At 35.8% G+C, this 19,524-nt stretch overlaps 1 protein-coding gene across 3 annotated transcripts in view; it reads left to right on the plus strand.

Moving 5' to 3' along the window:
- The window catches only part of CNOT2 (CCR4-NOT transcription complex subunit 2), an 85,658-nt gene extending 68,993 nt beyond the window's left edge, over positions 1–16,665 (plus strand). For all 3 annotated transcript variants that reach the window (XM_032193712.1, XM_032193703.1, XM_032193721.1), the window contains 8 exons: positions 1,416–1,540; positions 3,123–3,243; positions 3,355–3,511; positions 6,468–6,529; positions 6,626–6,675; positions 7,515–7,615; positions 8,162–8,306; positions 15,501–16,665. In XM_032193712.1, the coding sequence (XP_032049603.1) occupies positions 1,416–1,540; positions 3,123–3,243; positions 3,355–3,511; positions 6,468–6,529; positions 6,626–6,675; positions 7,515–7,615; positions 8,162–8,306; positions 15,501–15,587 (848 nt within the window). In that variant the 3' untranslated portion in view covers positions 15,588–16,665. The remainder of the gene's footprint in view (positions 1–1,415; positions 1,541–3,122; positions 3,244–3,354; positions 3,512–6,467; positions 6,530–6,625; positions 6,676–7,514; positions 7,616–8,161; positions 8,307–15,500) is intronic.
- The last annotated feature ends 2,859 nt before the right edge of the window (positions 16,666–19,524 follow it).

Genomic DNA, 19,524 nt, shown 5'->3' on the forward strand with positions numbered 1-19,524 from the left:
TACTTGGAGCGTGGGTCTCGGGTTTAACATTTAGCAGCATTGCTGCATTAAAAAAAATAATAATAAAAAAAAATAACCACTTGCTCCTCTGCTTACAGCATTTCCCCATTTTGGTGCTACCATACCTGTTTGCGTGACTGTGTGGTGAACCAGGCAATAAAAGTCTGTCTGAAAAGTTTCCTTCAGCATCTGCTAAGTGCAGGGGATAGGTGTCGTAGAAAAAATTAAGACACAGGGATATGAGATGCACTGGACGCTGTCTCCACCAACAAAAAGTGGAGAGTGCTTTTGGTTGTGGTGAAGAAAAAGGTTTGAAACTCTGAGCAGAGGCATAATTTCGTCATGCTTATCTTATTCAAGAAAATAAGCCTTCAAACGCTTTTTATGTAGAAGGAAAAAATGCAATAGAGTTAATTCATTATTCTACTCACCCACTGGAGAAAATTGTAGTAACTCTGGATTAAAAGGGGTTACAGCAGAAACAAGATTAACTCTTTTTTCTTAAAGGAGCTTTGACCTTTAACTTAAGAATACTAGACAAAGTCACACATATTGTCAGCTGCTGAACCATTTTAGATCTTACCCATCTATTAAGAGATACTGAAAAACAGGCCCTGGACTTCCCTCTGCCATTGCTTACTCGTCGTGTAGTTTGCAAACAAGTCACTGTATCACTTATCTCAGCAATGAGTATTTGCCCTTGGGTGCCTGGTGTGGGTTTTTTGTTTGTTTGGTTGGTTTGGTTTTGAACTGGCATAGAAAAAATGTTGCTTTTCAGTAGTCAGAATCCATGTTCCAATGTGACTGGCCTACTTTTTTTAAATTAGGGTCAGAGCACTGAGAGTTGCAGGCTAAATGCTTTCAGTTTTCATACTGAAAGTAGGAGTCGGTCTTATGTCACAGGCAAGTATTTCATTGGTGATATGTTCTGTTGCAAGTCAGCTGGGCATCGTCTTAAGAATACCTGCTTCTAAAGAGATTATGCTAGGAAATTCTACATACAATTAGGGGATAGAGGAAAAATGTGCAATCACGAAGGCTGTACATCCTTCCTCCATCAGTAGATTTCCTTAAACACCATTATAATAATGCCTGTAAAGATTGTTTAATTATTTAGAGATGCAAAATAGGTGCTTTTTGTGGTAAAAGTTTTGGGCTTCGTTCTTAAAGCAGTGAATTTGTCTATGAATTTAACCCAGAGTGTTTCTCAGCTCACACTTAAATAGAGGCTTTAGTCTAATCTGTGTGGATGTTGTAAACGAATATGCTTTGTTTTGTTTTACCCGTTTTCTTTGAAAGTCATTGCTGCTGTACAACGTGCACGTAATGAAAATGTGCAGTAAGCAAGATCAACAGCAGAAAATTCTTTTCTTAGCAGTCATTTAATGTTATTCCTGCTTTCATTTTGGTGATAGTTGGAATGGTAACAAAACCAGCAAGTGAGCAGTCCCAGGACTTTTCAATACACAATGAAGATTTTCCAGCATTACCAGGCTCCAGCTACAAAGACCCAACATCAAGTAACGATGACAATAAATCTGTAAGTAAACCATGAAGCTGCTCTTATTTCAAGTGTTTGTGCTTTTCGTGATGGCTATGTTACAAAAGGCACAGTGGAATCTTAGTGGAATTCACAGTGGAAATTTATAAGAGTTTCAAATTTGCTCCCCTAAATTAACGAGAAATCTTAAATAAGCAGGTTTTCATCTGTGGCCATGTAGATAGTATTTCTCAGGAAGATCTTTTGTTCCAACAGTCACTGTAACCTTGCTGTCTTAGCTTCATAAGAGTTCTGTGTATCCTTTTGTATTTGGAGCGGGGCTCGACAGGGAGGAACTTGCAAGAAACTTGTTTTCAATAACTGACATAAACTTCTTTTAAGTTGAGCAGTTTATAACTTCCTTTTCTACCAATTCCAGTTCATTTTTCACCGTTGAGGCCTCTCATCAGTAGTAGTAATTTACACATTATAACATCTTTTTTCAAAGCTGTCAAATCCTTTAAATATTAGGTGTTACAATATCTAGTCAAGGTAAAAGTCTTGATGGGAAAATGAAAGCACAGGGAACAAGCTCTCTTAATAGAGACCACTGCATTCATGGGTATGTTGTAGACTAGTTGGATACATTATATCTTAAATATTGCTGCAATTACTGTGTTTTTTTCACTATGTACTCTGAAAAATGTGTAATAATTTCTTTTTATTACAAATGAAAGGTAAATACACTAAAATTTGGGTGGCAGAGAACAGTGTTCTACCGAATTTAACAAAATGTTCTAGTTTACAATTGTTTTATCGTTTATAATTGCAAAAATATGTTAATCAGGGTGCCAAAAGTACCGATAAGTAGATATTATATGCAACTACAAACTCCTGTGAAAACTGAAAAATGTGACTTCAGAAAAGGTGGGGACCAGGTGGGAAGCCTGGTCCGCAAATTTTGTCACCAGTTTTATGGTATGGAAAACATTCTGATATGCTTAGAGTTGAATACAGTGAGGAAAAAGGGAGTAGATGTGATTATACTGTATTACTGCAGAGTTGTTCTAAAGCACATTAAAGAATAAGAAATCAGGGTTATGGAAAATGCCTTTTGTCAGTATATGAGCTCCTGGAGAGCAGGGAGAGTTTTCTTGCCAGACAGTGTTTACATCTCTTTCTTGATAGTTGCAAAGGTGCCAACTGTATGTTGTTTGCACCTGAAATTGGCTTCAGTTACTGTTTATTGCTACATTGTGGAGTGTAATGGACTGCAGGAGCAAGACTGTCGGAAAAATACATGATGTGATGAGTCCAAAATACTTGCTAACCACAGGCACTTGGGATATCCATTGTGTATTCAAACACAGGTGTAAAATATTTTCTTATCCTTTTATATTGCAAGCTATAGGCTCATTAATAGCCCTTTTTGAATGGGAGGTATATTTTAGGAAGTGTTGAATATTTCATAAGGTTTGTCAGCAGAACACAGGAGTTTCAGCTTTGTTCCATTTTAGTGCCTAATATGTTAGAGTGACCTGATGTTCTACTGTTCAGAGCTCCTGACCAAAAGATACAGTTAACCAGTCTTTCCATTCTGGATTGTTTCCATCATACCAACTCTACCAATTATTTTTAATAGAATTTGAATACATCAGGCAAAACATCATCCAGCACAGATGGGCCCAAGTTTCCTGGAGATAAAAGTTCAACTACGCAAAACAACAACCAGCAGAAAAAAGGGATCCAGGTGTTACCTGACGGTACGTATTGTTCCACTTTGTCCTCTTCAGAGGTTTTGGCAATCCTTTAGAACATCATGTTGATCTCTCCCCTTCTTGAAAGGAGAAAATTAATTTGTTCTTCTTGCCCAGGTCGGGTTACCAACATTCCTCAAGGGATGGTGACGGACCAGTTTGGAATGATTGGCTTGTTAACATTCATCAGGGCAGCAGAGACAGATCCAGGAATGGTACATCTTGCATTAGGAAGTGATTTAACAACACTAGGTCTCAATCTCAACTCTCCTGAGTAAGTTTCTGGTTTTTAGTACTCTCTTCAGTTTTGTTTTTATTATGCTGTCATTCATAATAATAGGCTCACTTAGCTCACATAAGTATCAAACCCACAAGATATTTTGCCAAATGAAATTTGAAAATGTAATGACAGTAAAATAAAACTTTTATAAACAAGAGAATTGTGCTTCAAGGCATACTGAGATCTTGTTTTGCAAGCTTTCAATAAACCTAGTGGCTTTGTTTATTCTCCTAACTCCTTCAGGACTTTCTTCAAGGAATTGACAACAGTGTATTGTTAATAAATTTCATGTATACATTATTTTTCAAATAATACTATTCCTTGAGGATACCTGCATTTAGATGTCATTAATTTTGGGGTAAATATTAGTACATTTACAGTGTTTACTCTGCACCAAAGATGAAAATGTAGTGTTATAGTTCCAGTCATTCAGTTCACCTAAGTTTAGTCATCCAGGCTTCCTTTAGAGGCAGTGGAGAGAAAAGCAATTGGTGACTGCACGATGGTAAGAGAAGTTCTTAAGATAGTAAGGTGAATCACCAGCCTAGAGTGCTTCTTTTTCTCTACCTGTTACAGATGGAACTTAGATGATCAGTTTCGGGAAAAATGCCTGTCTTGGGGACTGCAGTTGTGTGAGATAAATTGAATTTCTGGTACCCTTTCAGCTAAGACTGTGCTGTCATGACTCTTTTAGAGTCTTGAAGAATTTTTTACCTTTCTCTTTGAGGGAGTCTCTGAGGGAGACTATAGGCTGCTGACTTATTTTAATCTATGAAGATACAAGTGGTAGGAAGCACACCTAGTGCTTACCATATCCTTTGCTAAAATCTTTCCGTATCCTGATTTACTGTGTTAAATTATGTAAATGGATTTTTTCATTTTTTTGGCAAATAAAAAGCAGAACTCAGTCACTTACCTTACTTCCATGGTAGTGCAGCTACAAGCTTTCACTGAGATCATATTTGTGCAATTGCACAAATTGTGGGAGAAAAAAAAAAAAAAAAACAACAAACAAAACAAGATACTTAGTTGCCTTGGATAAAGAGTTGTGATGTTTTATTTCAGCAGAGATTGTCATTGTATTAGGCTTTTTGGCAGTGTAGTATGTGCATCCTAGGGTTTCTGTATAATATATATATAAACAAAGGCCTAACAGCATACATACACGGTTTGTGTTTCATAAATTTATGCACAGCTGCACCCTGGATATGTGAGTTTAGGGAAGACATGAATGGGGATATCAAGGTGAGAGGGAAGTCACAGGAAAAATGGCTCCTGATCTTTGCTATCTTGAAATTATTGGCGTTGAATTGCATATTTCTTTCTAGAGGTATAACTTTTAACAATGATAATTTCTAGAAAATGTTCTTACGTTAGACATCCTTTGTTTGGTTAACAAATTGTCATTTGAAAAACTAAAAGCTTTACATGTTTTTTGGATTTTTTTTCTGCCTTATGACGTACTTCTGATGTTAGAGCCACCTATACCACTTAAACACTTATAAATGTGCTTTTAGAAACACAATTCTAGAATTCTGTATATATTTTTATTTGAATTAACCCCTGTAACTCCTAGTTCTATAAATGTTTTCTGTACAGGTAGGTTAACACTCAATTCAGTTGTTGAAAGAATGGTTATGTATTGCCTGTGCAGTCCTGATTTCTTTGTGAAGAGAAATGCTTTTCATTCCTTAAGACAAATTAATATTCTGCATGAGCAAAACTGAAAATACAAATGGCAGTACTTCATTTAATTCTTTAGAGATCATGTAGTAGTTCACTCATTTTCAGAAGCACTCTGAAATGTTAATCAAATAGGTTGTATGCTGTCCAATACCTCCTTAAAAAATGTTAAATTAGTATAGTTTTATTTATGTCACATAGGGAACGCTGTGCACAGACCCTGCAGTTTTTATTGTATTAAGTGCAGTTGGAGTCTGTAACAATCCTGGATTCTTTACCCTAGGAAATGAGATCTCTAGGGCATGCATGATGTGATGGAGCTGCAGGAAACTCCTCTTCTTGGGCAGTGCCTCTCTAGGCTTCCTGCAGAATATTTTAGTGATTTTCAACATCTGCAAATTTCACTCCTTCAAATTCTATAGCACAAGCTTTAGCTAACACGAAGATTAGTTAACCTAGAACAAGATTAACACAGTTTTATCAGTGTAGTTTTTGGCCCATGTAGCTCAGCTGGGAGTTGGTTTTGCTCAGGTAGTTTTGTAGGCTTCAGCTATTTTGTAGCAACTATTAAGCCTTTGACAAGAAGGAAGCAAAGATTTAATAGAGCGTACCATACACAAGTTTCATTTCCACAACATGCAATAATAGCCTGCAGTTGTGGATAAGTCAAAGCACATTGCAGCTGCACGCCAAAAGTGTATTTTACTTGGTCCTTTTTTCAGTCCTTTACCTGTTAATTGGAAAACTCCATTCCGTGGTACATCAGTCATTGTAGCAGAGTTAGAAGATTCATAATATTCTCTTTATTGAACTAATGACTTTAATGACATGTTAGTAAAATCTATTTGAAAGCAAAATATTACGTCTTCATAAATTTATTTTAATATTGTGCATGGGGTTCAGTGCGTTTTTGTGGTCGGAGAAATAAATGAACTGTTCCTGATCAAGTTAAAACACCAGGTAAAAATGGGTCCCTAAAAAGGGCCGGGATCCCTGGCACTGAAGTTGGAATGATAAGTAAGGAATGATAGATTAGGAAGGAAATCTTGGCCCTGTAGATTCCTAAGGAAGTTTAAATGCAACCTTTATTGAAAAATACCATATTAACCATATTAAAAAAAATGAATAAACATTGCTATTCTAGGAAAATGGGCTGGAAGTTTCCCCCTCTCCTTACTTCTCACCCCAGGTGTAGTGATGTTGGTTGTGTGGTATGTTTATTACATTAAAAAAAAAATAGTAAATTCCTATTTTTCTTTTTCTTCAGAAATCTTTATCCCAAATTTGCATCACCCTGGGCATCATCACCTTGTCGACCTCAAGACATAGGTAAGAGAGAAATGACTATTCAGTTCAATATTAATATTTGCAAATTATATTCATTTACATGTCTTAATAGTTGCATCAATTCCGATTCTCTTTTAGACTTCCATGTTCCATCTGAATACTTAACTAACATTCACATTAGGGATAAGGTGAGTACGTGTGTGTGTGTGTGCATATTTTTTTGTTTGTTTATTACCAGTAATTTTCTGAATTTTCTTTCAGATAGGTAATGTTCTTCAAAATCAGTGCATTTTATGGATGTTCTCAATCTTTTTAAGATCAGTGATGCGTTAACCAGTTAATTATATGTATCATGTACCCATTCCACCGTAGAAAAAGGGAAAATAAAACTGAGAATGGGCATGCTTAGTTAACAAATGCATTATGTTTTTACAACTCTTCCCTTCATGCAAAAAACAAGTTTGTTATAAACCATATACTGTAATAATATTCAGATGCCATATTAAAATGAGACATTTCTTCTTGAGATAAGATCAGAATTGTGAATCGAGATATTCTTACGTTTATCTGTTGCTTCCCATGTATATTTGAATAGGAATTTTTGTTAGGTATGTTTTCTTTCAAGTACTGTAGTTCCTTAAGAGGGATTATTGTGAAATATGGTAAGAAATTGTAGTGGTGGTACTTAATATAGTGTAAAGTGAGCAAATACATTCAAATGGTTTAAAAAAATAAGAATAAAAAAGTAGATGATGGGCACAGGTACAGAGCTAAAATTCTATCTTGCTGATTCATTCTTTCTATTTATTTTCCTACTGTATCCTGTTAGTTGGAAAGGTTAACAAAGTGAAGAAGAAATGATTGTTCTAATAACTGCTACTCTTGCTGTGTTAGATTATTGTTTGCAACACACTTAGGGTGGAAGCACATTCTGGATGTATCCTTGTGTTATTTAAGTGGGATAGTAATGTCTTTAAACTTTTATCTATTGTGATTTTTCATCCTCATTTTCTTCAATCTTTTGCAGCTGGCTGCAATAAAACTTGGCCGATATGGAGAAGATCTCCTGTTTTATCTCTATTACATGAATGGAGGAGATGTATTACAGCTATTAGCAGCAGTAGAGCTGTACGTTCAAACTATTTTGTCAGTCTTATTTGATTTAATCTATTGCAGTAATGAAGTAGTATGTGTAATAAAACAGAAGACATGGAAAACAGAAGCTTAGACAATCTAAAACTGGAATTCTTTTTTAAAATACCTCCTCCAACATTGGTTCCATTTTGTACCTTTTTTTATTCGTATAGTGGAAATCAAATGTCTATCTCATACATTTGGTATTCTTATAAAACAACGTGAAAAAGTGGTATGCAGATGCCAGTAGTTGTTAAACATTGAAATTAGCCATCTTTAGCAAAATGAAAACCAATAAGTTAGCATAAAAAGAGTTTGTTGCTTGAACTTCTTGAAGTTTCATGTGTGATTAGGTTGACGTGTAATAATTGTATGGAAGAGGTGTGAGATAGCAGGTATAGCGATATCTTAGAAATATTGTTTTGATTTTAAATGCATTGTATAATTTTGATTTAAACTTTACAAAAAAAAAAATTAGTTTATGAGGTCGAATTGAACTAATACTAAATAATATTTTTTCCTTCCTATTGAAAATAAAAGATTTAACCGAGATTGGAGATACCACAAAGAAGAACGAGTATGGATCACCAGGGCACCCGGCATGGAGCCAACAATGAAAACCAATACATACGAGAGGGGAACATATTACTTCTTTGACTGTCTTAACTGGAGGAAAGTAGCTAAGGTACCTCTTTTCCCTTGTGAGGATATTTTAAGTCTCTCAACCATGTATTTTTAGACGGACAGAAACCCAAGCTCCTCCCAAAAGTCTGTGGTTGTTTTTTTTTAACCTCCTATCATCCTCCTATCGTTTAAGTTCATCATCTTAATTTCTGATGTGTGCAAGAACAAAGATTGCCTAAAACAAATGGCTTGATTGTAGAGAAGGAGGAGCTTCTCTCCATGTCCTGATTTCATTGGGAAGTACAAGGAGCTAGAACTTGTCATTTTCATTGTAAAATATGTTGAGATTGAAAGCTTTTTTTTTTTTTTCCCCAACTACAAAATTATAGAATATAAAGGATTACTTGGCATTTTAGAAATTATGCATGCAAATAAATACTTTATTATTTTTCTTTAGAAAATTGGATAGGAAGCTACCATATCACGCTTTGGAAGTAAAAAAAAATAAAAAAATAAATTAAAAAAAATAGGTGCTTGGTATGGGAGGAGGCTTTTTTGTATATTTGTTTTCCGGATATTGTCTATCCTTGAGCATAACATAGGACTTTGGTGCTCTGTTGTTTGAACGTCCAAGTATTTTGAAATAGATCACTTCTTTTAGGGAGGAGGTGTATTTTTCATGATTGTTTTCTGTATTCTAGGCCAAGAGGCATTAAAAAAACACTAAAGAACAACGGTCTTCTCCCTTTTCCACTTGTGATAATTTGTTTCTTTCTGATCATAAATATTGTCCATAATGTTCACCATTTACTTGCATTGTATGGAATTGTGCTTGATTTTCTCCACCTTCCCCCAAAGATAATTCTTTTTCAGTATTTTAATATCTTCAAACTTTTAAAGCAATCTTGTACAGTGTCTTTTCCTTGCTGGATCACGATTTCTGTGATTTCTTTACTCCACAAAAGCAAATATTTTTCTAATGAGGATACGTGCCAGAACATTTTTTGAGTGATCAGGAGTATTGTCATTCACTAACCAGACTAAATTAATCTTGAAGCCTTGAAATCATCAGATGGGATTCCTACATGTTGGAACTATGCATTGTGGTTCTGCATGTTCAGGTCTTTTTTTTTTTTAAATTGAAATCTTTTCACCTGGAGCCTATCTTCTGCATTGCTCTCTGATAAAGCATTTCGTTCCTGTGATAAAATCGCATCTACATGCTTTGAGATGATGAAATATTCCATTGAATTGTTTGTGCGTTGGTTGATGTGTTTTCAGACATCAACTTTAAATTGAATGGGTTACACTTGAGTATTCCTGTTCCATTAAGTGCATTAAATTTCTTCCTACCCAGTATGTTGAAGTTTGCCATCATCTAGAGATTAACTAGGTAGGATCTCTTTTCACCCAATAAATTCTCTTAGTCTGTACAACCCCTTGAGAAATTTACATTTTAATTGTTTCAAACGATGTGGGGAGCTCTTCAATCCATTTGCACATGTGATTTGTTGTCTCTGCTACTTTTCCAGTGGTCATAACAAAGCTAAGATTTCCAAATGGAAGGTTTTAATAGCCCCAGCCTTGCCTATTTAACTTTTTGGGGGTATGTGCAAGGTGATTCCAAGACCTTTAAGCAGACATTGCTCACCTCAAAGGAGAACACAAACAAAAGCAAAATTTTATTTTTTTTTTAATTATTTACTTGTTGTTTGGTATACCCTAAGTAAAACTTAGGTTTCCTAAGGCACTGTTTAAAACTATTTTGTTATTACTTTAGATATTCAGAGAGGAAGTAGTTACTTTTTGAAAGAACAGATTGCTTCTTTGGAGTCAACTTAATACGTTCTGTTTATTAAAGAACAATAAGAGCCTCATGTAGGTACCTACGCAGAGGATCAGATTGAGTTTTTACCATATCTGGAAACAAAAAATTTCTTCTATTAGATGGAAGTGGTGCCCATTGTATAAGGATAGTAACCCCTTAGCGTGGCTTCTTTCTCTACCTGTAGCAAACGTACCAAGCAGCTACTTGATGCTTAAGTGCTGCTTTTGAAGATGGTATTTTCTGTATTTGGATTTGTAAGAGCTGTCCTGAAATTCAGCAGCCAGTGCTTGAGTTGTTCTTTGGCCCTCTACATCCCTTCCTCTGTTAAAAAGTCAAGCTTGCTTCATATAGTAGGCATTCATGGAGGTAGTGGTGACACAGGTACACAAAACATTGTTATTCTCTAAATGATTTTGCCCGAGATCTATACAGATTCTCTTCTCTTTATTTTCCATGCTGAAAATAGTTTTCCTAACATTAAAAAGCAACTGACAGCTAGTAAGGGGAGGGATATAATTTTCTAGTCTTTCACCTGCTGCAGTAAGCTAACAGGAAACGTGATTTCTTTCCAATATCCATATCAATTCCAGTATCTTTTCTTCTATGCTTGCACATTTCTCAATATAACAATTGGAAATGGAATGTTATTTTGTATTTTCGATTTTAGTTTGGTGCAAAGTGCACCAGACGAGTTGGGTATTGATCGTAGGAAGCTAGAAGAGGATTTGAGGAAAAATTGGTATGTTGTTACGTGGAAAAAGAATCACTTATTGGAAGTAATTTTGTGAGACTGCCATCTATGATAAGGAAATAAGAACTTCTATAAATGTACGTCAAGTGTGTTCTTGGCTTTCTATGGTAATGATGATACCTCTGATAATAATTTCTCGAATTGACATTTCCTAAGAGGAATAATACAAGAAGAGCGGCAATATTTGATGACCTTTAAAGCGAGGGGAAATATGGCCAAGTAATTTTTTCTAACAAACACAGGAGTTATTAATGTTTCAGGAAATTAAAAATATGAGAAGATGGGAAAAAAGAGAATTCTGATAAATTGCAGTTTTTTACTGTAACAGCTATATTATTAGTGAGTACTGGGAATATTCGTTCCTTAGAAGGCCATAAGAGTGACTGCTCTTTTAGTGGTTTAATTAGTGCTCTTTTGAAGCAGTCAGTCAAGAATTATTTCTGGTAAATTACTCTCTCTTATTTATATGTGCAAATTAAATTATTTTTCAAGGTGCTTTATCAATTCATCTGCTGTTTAATGTATGTGCTCAAATATAGGGCAACAGATTTTAATGTCTTATGCTTTGCAGAAGCTACATTGTGCAATTATTAGCCTACGTATTTATCTACAAATTAATAACATTTAATTTTTAAAGTTATACTGCATTATAATTGATACAGTGACATGTAACTGTTTACTTTGGATAATATTACTAAATCTTACAGCTAAGTTTGTAAAATGCAAAAAAAAAACATAGTTTAGCAGATTGGGAAAAACAATCTAGATACTGTCAAAACAAAGCCCAATAAGGTAGACTGCATAACTTCTTTCAAAAAAACATTTTTTTTATATTAAAGAATAGGCTTTGTTTTCTATTCCTAGTTCTATTCGATTTCCTAAAAGAAGGAAATGCAGCAAAATAGCTGAGTAAGGAGACAGTTCCTAAACTGTTAAGTTTTAATTAATTCCACGTTGATACGTGGTTGTAAATGTGAATGACAATTAACTTCAAATTCACCTTAAATGCCAAACAAAACCCAGGAAAATGCTGACTACAGATATGTCTCTGTATATGGTTTTTCATCCTAGGGCATGTGGAAAGTACAATATGGTTAAAGACACTTTGATTTTTCACTGAGGATTTGGCTTTGTAGTTTGCTGCTGTTGAGGAGACATGAAAGACACTCAAATGAGAGAGGAAGGGAAGTGGATATGAGACCAAAAATGCCTTCTACAATTGCACATTTACTGAAATCCTGATTTAAATTGTCTGCAGTATGAACTGTCTGGAAGTTCTCCTTTGAAAAGTAAGGAGAATTAATCCTGGTTAAAGGGAAAAAAATCTAAAACCTTCTACTTTGGTTTTGTATTTATAACGCGTGGAGTTCTTTATGGGAGAGAAGATTAAATTTCCAAGTGTTTATTTGCTTGTAAGGGTTGCTGCCTGTATTAAATTACTTTCTATCATTTTAAGATCAATATTAATTTACATACTTCTATAATTGCTAGAAAGTTAAATTTGTTCTTATAATAGAAATGTGCCATAGCATTTTAATTCAGTCCCTAATTTAACCTTGGGTCTTTGCATCCACCCTTAATCCAGTAGAAATGCTGCTTTTCTGGTCCCATTTGAAATGTCAACAATCTCCTTTGATGGATTTACACCGTCCAGAATATTTTGTCTGGACGCTCGGACACTTCCTATTCAGCAAACTTTGTTTTGATTTACTCTATTAATGCTATGGGTCACCTTAACCAATTCTCTTTTATCTTTAGTATTCTATTATCGTTTGTATATGTGCAGGCTGATGTAACTTTGCCATCAAAATAAGTTCTCAGAGTGACACGAGAAGTGATTGATTTCATTGCGCAGAACAATTTCTTATTTAGTGTTGCACATGTGCTCGAAGTTTCCACACGCACTTACTAGTCATTATTCTTGGTTAATAAAAGGTATTTAATTTTTAATAATTACTTCCATGTGGAAAATAAAACAATTTAGCAAATGTTTGTCCATGGATAAGTGGCATTTCTACACCTTATTTGTATCTGTTTATATTCAAAAATATCAGTGCTGCTGTTCACATCCTAAACTATAGTGGCCCCTGGAATCAAAAGTAAAGCATAAAATACATGTAATATAAGTATTTTTCTATATGTAATAAATAATTACCTTTTAGTTTTCAACAAATTTTGGTGAATGAGTTCTTTTTTTTGGTATTCTCAGATATAACTTTAGGTATTCTTAAACACTGCTGGATATTGGGCTTCAGCACTGCTGATGCAGGGATACAAATGAAAAAGGCTCTTTTAAGCCTCTTACTTTAAAAATCAATGGCAGTTTGAAGTATCAACTCATACTTCTAAAGCAACTTCAGTAGGAAATCCTATTCCTTCTTCTAAATGAAGGGTTTTCTGTTTGTGGCACACAAAGCACTGCTCAAGCTACCGAGCATTTCCTTCAGACACACACCTCACGCAGAGCAGCTACTGCCAACAGTGGCATGCAACCCCAGTAAGTTTGGAAATCCCCTTTTTTAGGTAATTGGTACTGTCTTTTCCATGTGTAATTTCAAGGGTGTTTCAGAGCCTGTGAAGGTTCGGGTAACCGATGTAAGCTTTTATCATTAACCCTTTCTTTTGTTTACAATTCTGATAAAGAAGCAATTCCCCAACAGCTGACAGTAGATTGCTAGTAATCCGCAGACCCTTCCATGGTTATGTGCACAATGAAAGCTTTGAAGCCAGGAATGGGAGAGAAGTTTGCGAGGTATTTTTCGATTATAAAATTATATCAGATTTACTAAAGACTCACCCAACATAAACCAGCTTCATACCTGCATAGATTTGTACGCCTTGATCTTGCCTCTGACAAAAGGAGAGAGCAGGCATTTCTTCAGCACCAGCACATGGGTATGGATTTGCACAAGAGGAGAACACACACCAGCAGATACATGGTCTTAATCAGGAATGTCAAAAGCAATTGACCTGTATCTGTAACTTAAAGGGCATAGTGCAAAAAATAAGGAAAGAAAAACCCGTCTGGAGCAGACAGCAGAGAAGCAAGAACAAGGTAGACGTGCAACGCTTCAGTGCAGATGGCTGTAACCTCACATAGGCTTTGCTAGGATTTTCCAGGTTTAGGTACAGTATTCTCTGGGGAGTACAGACAGTGATTTCGTAGCATTTTTCCCTGATTTATTTCATTACCATGGTCAGTGTACCTTCTGTGCTAGATAGACCTTGTTTTTGCAAGAGAGATCTGGGAGCTGGATTTCCTAGATGTTAATTCTGATCTTGCACTGACTTTTTCCTTAGTTCGTCTACCTGCAAAAACTACAATACTTTAGAACACTCCCTCAAGTGATTAAATAGTGTAGTAATCTGTTCGGTACTCTTAGTGTTTCTACTGGTGCATAAAAAGAGTGGGATAAGTTTTCTCTGTAGATACAGGTGATGATCTGCTGAGGTTCACCAGGCAGTTAGACAGAATAAATGACTGTGTGTGCCCAAGGTATAGCTGCTGTTGAATTAACAGGAAGTAGCCTTAAAGAAAATTGTGCAACTTCCACTTACACTGCTTCTTGAATGAAGATAAAATGGGGAGGAGACACAGTTAAGCTGCTGAAAGGATCTGAAAATGTAAGATTTCAGTAAGTCCTTGTACATTTTCGCATGTATGAAGTAACGAGCACCACATGTCAAAGCATACTGATTAGGGTTGTGGGCACAAATTAAGGTCGCAGAGGGGAAAAAATGTTTTTGTTTTTTTTTTCAGTGTAGTCATCAGGGGGCATTTAGACACCAGGGCTGGCTACAGCCTGATTTGTAGTAACTGCTGTAGTCTGATTAAAAACTCCTGCTAGATCACTGAGAGATTTTATAATTACACAATGCGGACACCCTCGGACAAAAGTCAGGTGATTGTGCCAGTGAGACACTAAAGCTACTTATTTATGCGTCAGTAGCTTGTGTGGCATCTGAACACATAGGGAAAGGTTTCTATTTGATATGGTTGTTTATAAAACGCCAGGTGAATGTCTCATGAAATTGTGATAGAATAGCGAGGAACTCAGCAAGTGCAGGAGGGTTGGCTAAGTCTGAAGCTTAATTTTGAGTACGAAACGTGGTGGAATATTTTGTTCAACTCTGGCTTAAGTAGGTTTCAGAAGTTTGTCCCTAGCACTTTAGGTCATGTTTCACAACGTTGTATCTAGCTAGTTTAACTTACGCTTGGGCCTGGTAGTGTTCCACAAAATATCTCAAAACTTCAGATTATCCAAAGTAAGACTCCTTCTGTCTTTCAACATTTCAGACGTACACTTTTATTCATAATTCAGCTCATGCAATGATTGTATGTATGTGTTTTATGAGTATACATGTCTATATGTGTGGTTGTTTGTGATCATACCAAAGGCTCCGAGAGTAACGTATTGTTTCATTTTTAAAAGGAGAGAAAGAGCCCATACATTGCAGGTGTGATTGCTCAGGATGTTAAAGTTTTTCTAATTAAAATGTAGAATCCCAGATAGAGAAATCATGAGTTTTTTGCCTTAAGGTAGATGAAGACTTGATCTCTTCTGTATTTGTGCTGTTCAAGCATGGCTTGTAGCAAACAGCTTTTTACAGTTAAATGATGTGTTGTTTTATTTGGCTTTGTCTTTTTTTTTTTTCTTTTTTCTTTTTAATTGTAGGAGTTCCATCTGGAATATGACAAATTAGAAGAAAGGCCTCATCTGCCATCAACCTTCAACTACAACCCTGCTCAGCAAGCCTTCTAAAGACTTCCCTTTTCTTGGGGTATGGCTGTCTCAGCACAATACTCAACATAACTGCAGAACTGATGTGGCTCAGGCATCCTGGTTTTAATTCCTTGAGGATCTGGCAATTGGCTCATGCGAAGGGTCACCATTTGAGGTCCTGCCTTACTAATTATGTGCTGCCCAACAACTAAATTTGTAATTGTTTTTCTTTAGTTTGAGCAGGGTCTGAATTTTTGTTTTTGTTTTATTTTTTTGCCAGCAGACAAGCTTGGGTCTGTAAAGACAAGCGAGTACACTGACAAAAGTTTACCACTTAGTTTTCCAAAATGTAAAAAGGAGGAAAAAAAAAAAAGAAAAAAGACAAAAAAAAAGAAAAAAGACAAAAAATTAGACAACAAAATTTGCATTGTTCATTGTAGCACTATTGGTAATAAAAATGTTTGTGCATTTTTATGTGAAGATCCTTCTCGTATTTCATTTGGAAAGATGAGCAAGGTTTGCTTCCTTCATTTTACTTCCCCTTCTGTTTTTGAAAGGCAGTTTTCGCCAAGCTTAATGCAAGAATATCTGACTGTTTAGAAGAAAGATATTGCCACAATCTCTGGTTAGTTTCCAGAGTTGTGTATTACTGAGCTTCATCTTTCCAGAATGAGCAAAACACTGTCCAGTCTTTGTTACGATTTTGTAATAAATGTGTACATTTTTTTTAAATTTTTGGACATCACATGAATAAAGGTATGTATGTACGAATGTGTATATATTATATATATGACATCTATTTTGGAAAATGTTTGCCCTGCTGTACCTCATTTTTAGGAGGTGTGCATGGATGCAATATATGAAAACGGGACATTCTGGAACTGCTGGTCAGGGGACTACTTTGTCGCCCTGTGCACTAAAGGGCCAGATTTTCAGCAGCCAAGGACATCCATACCCAAGTGAATGTGATGGGACTTAAGTGAACTGAGACAATTCACTCTGGCTGTTTGAACAGCAGCGTTTCATAGGAAGAGAAAAAAAAAAAAAGATCAATCTTGTATTTTCTGACCACATAAAGGCTTCTTCTCTTTGTAATAAAGTAGAAAAGCTCTCCTCACTGCAGTGTTGACTTTGATTTGAGATTGTGAAATTATTTCTTCAACAATGAAAAATGGAAAAAAAAATTGAAGTATTAAAACTATCAAGCTGTACAGTGGTTAAGGCACTTGTTGAAGAGTCTTTTTGCTGCTGACAAGTAATTTTATGAGAGAAATTTACGTTTTTTTTTCTGCAGTAGGCTGTAACGTTTGGTCATCTTGGTTTGAAATCCTCAGAAAACAAACAAGCAAAACACATCATTTGTCATTTGTACAATGGGGGGGTTGGTGGCATTTCATATTACTAAAAAGATGCTTCAAGAACTCATCACAGAAGGAAAGCTTGGAAGAAGCTTGGTTTAGAGCTGATCATACCTTACTTCTGATCTGCTACTTTCCCACTTTAGATACACATTTCATTAGATGATCACTAGTACTTGAACTTGCAGACTTGAACAAACATGAATATGCACTGTTTGTGGAAAAAGCACAATTCTTCTTTAGAGTGGAAGAAGAAAAACCTGAACCATTTGGATAGTTTTCTTTCTCCTGATGTGATTGATTTTTCTCCTTAAGTTGCCTCTGGTAGTGCAAACTGTTTCAAAATACCTGAAGTTACCATACAAGCAAAAAAAAAGTCATTAATTTTTTGAATTATTCTTCTTTCTAGGTTTTAACCTATTTTTCTGTGTAGTGCAAAATAAAAAATAGCTTCATGGAATTTATTGAACTGTGAACATCTGAAATTGACCGTTCAGATGTGTAGCAATTTTAAATTCTACACTTCTATGTGTAATTCAAGATGATAGACATAAAAATGCCAATGATCATCTTTTTATTTAGCTGAACTGCTTCTTCAACTTGAAATAAGGGATGTTTACAATCCAGATGATGTTTAACACAGCTGAAAACATAGCAGCTTTTTCATCTCTCGGAGTGGATACGAATATGTATGCATGTATTTGCCTACTCAAGCATACAGTTCTAAATTTTAAAAAGGATATTCTTTAAAAGTGTCTTGCTCATCACTCCATGATAAACGCTTTTTTTTTAATTTATTATTTTTTACTGCCAGAGGTTTTCTGTGACCTTAGCATTTTTGAAAGCTTCTGGAAATAATGTATACTGCTTCAAATCACTTATTTTTTTTTCTTATGATTTTTGGTTTGTTTTCTCCACAGAGCTAGTCTCGTGGAATTTAATGCCAGATGTGATAAGGGGGCCAAGGCGAATTACATTAAAAATAATATCTCATTAGCTAAATATCTTTGATACTTCAAAACCAAGCTGAAATTGAGACAGAAGTTTTTCAGCAGGTTACTGCAGTGATATAGTCACATTCAACTGTCCCGTACTTCAGACATGTGAGATGTGGGATTCAACTGTTAGCAAGGAACTGGTGATCTGCTCTTCCCAGGGGAAACGCAAGCCATCCATCACCTGTATTTTGTGTCATTAAATACACAGAAACTGTAAAATCTGATCTAATTTCATGTTACCTGAAGCAGGTATAACAGTTTTAGATATAAAAGAAGGTATCAAATTAGAGGCGCTTGGTAGCCTGATACCACATCAATGAATCAAAATGAAAAACCCTATGCTGCCTCCCTCCCCCCCCCCCTTTTTTTTTCTGAAAGGAAGAAAAAACTCATTTACACATGGCAAATGGGTGTCTGAACTGAACCGGAGATTTTTAATACTGACAGCTACCGTCTGAGGCTTTTGTTACGTCTTTTTCACTATTGCTATGAATAATGGCAGAGAATAGAATTCTACTTTAAAAATACATTTACTTGTGTTTCCCCCCATAATTAAAATGTTGTGCAAGGTAAGTTCTGAGTAATAAAATCAGCATTCTTGGAAACAACTAAAAGACAACTAGAAGCACTACTGGCCCGTGGAACAGACACACTCGCTTCATCTCTTCTTAGTGCACGTTGTTTTTAAGTATTTCTTGAATCATTAAACAGCTGCTTTTCTTTTAGAAGTCCGCTCCCCTTAATTTCCAGGGCTAAAATGGTTTTTACCCACTTGAGTATCACCAGTATTGCAGAGAGCACCGATAGCTTGTATTTTCACAGCTGTTACTCAACCCACCCTGCTTGTGAGTCCACCTAATTGCCAGGGCATCCCGGAGGAAGGAGGTAAGGACAAGCCACCTTAGTGTTCAAAAAGAACCAAGAAAACACTCAGGCCTTAGTGCCTGGTGCCATGCACACTTAAATACCTTCAGGTGCTTTATTAGTCTAAATGAATACCCTAGTGGGAATCCTGTAGATGCTCACGTTGTTGATCTATTTTGCATGTGACTATGAGCTCTGTTACTTAAAGTTTGTAAATCCTCTCTACCTAAGCCAGTATTTTTTGTACTTTTTTTTTCCATTTTAGTTTCCGTGGGGCGAAAAAAAAAAAGTTTGAGAAACTGCACAAAATACACGTGTATTGTGGTCAGACATGAAATTGGTTTCTGAGAATGCTTGCAGTGTGCTGGCAGGCTCTTTCTGTTACCTATAAAGAAACCAGAAGCCACCTTTGGATCGGCTGTGTGGCAGCCAGCTCGATCCTGCACAGTGCATAGGTGGCAACAGCTCTTGAAGAAGGGTATTCGGTTTCTAAATAACATCGTTTTAAAGATATGGGTATATATCATCTAGAAGGAAAATAATTAAATAAATAACTCCTGTAATTTCTGATTGAAACTATTTCCATGGCTGGACGTTGATTGAAATAAAGAAGAGAATTTGCTTGCTCCTCTTTGCCACACTCAGAAGAGCTTCCAAAGGCACAGCTGGGATGCTGAATGTGAGGTAGCTGGGCAGTGCTTTTGTTTTAAGATGCTAACTATAACAATTGCTTCTACTAAACCAAGGTGTCTAAAT

This window comes from Aythya fuligula, chromosome 1, assembly GCF_009819795.1.
Source record: "Aythya fuligula isolate bAytFul2 chromosome 1, bAytFul2.pri, whole genome shotgun sequence".
Classification (NCBI taxonomy): domain Eukaryota; kingdom Metazoa; phylum Chordata; class Aves; order Anseriformes; family Anatidae; genus Aythya; species Aythya fuligula.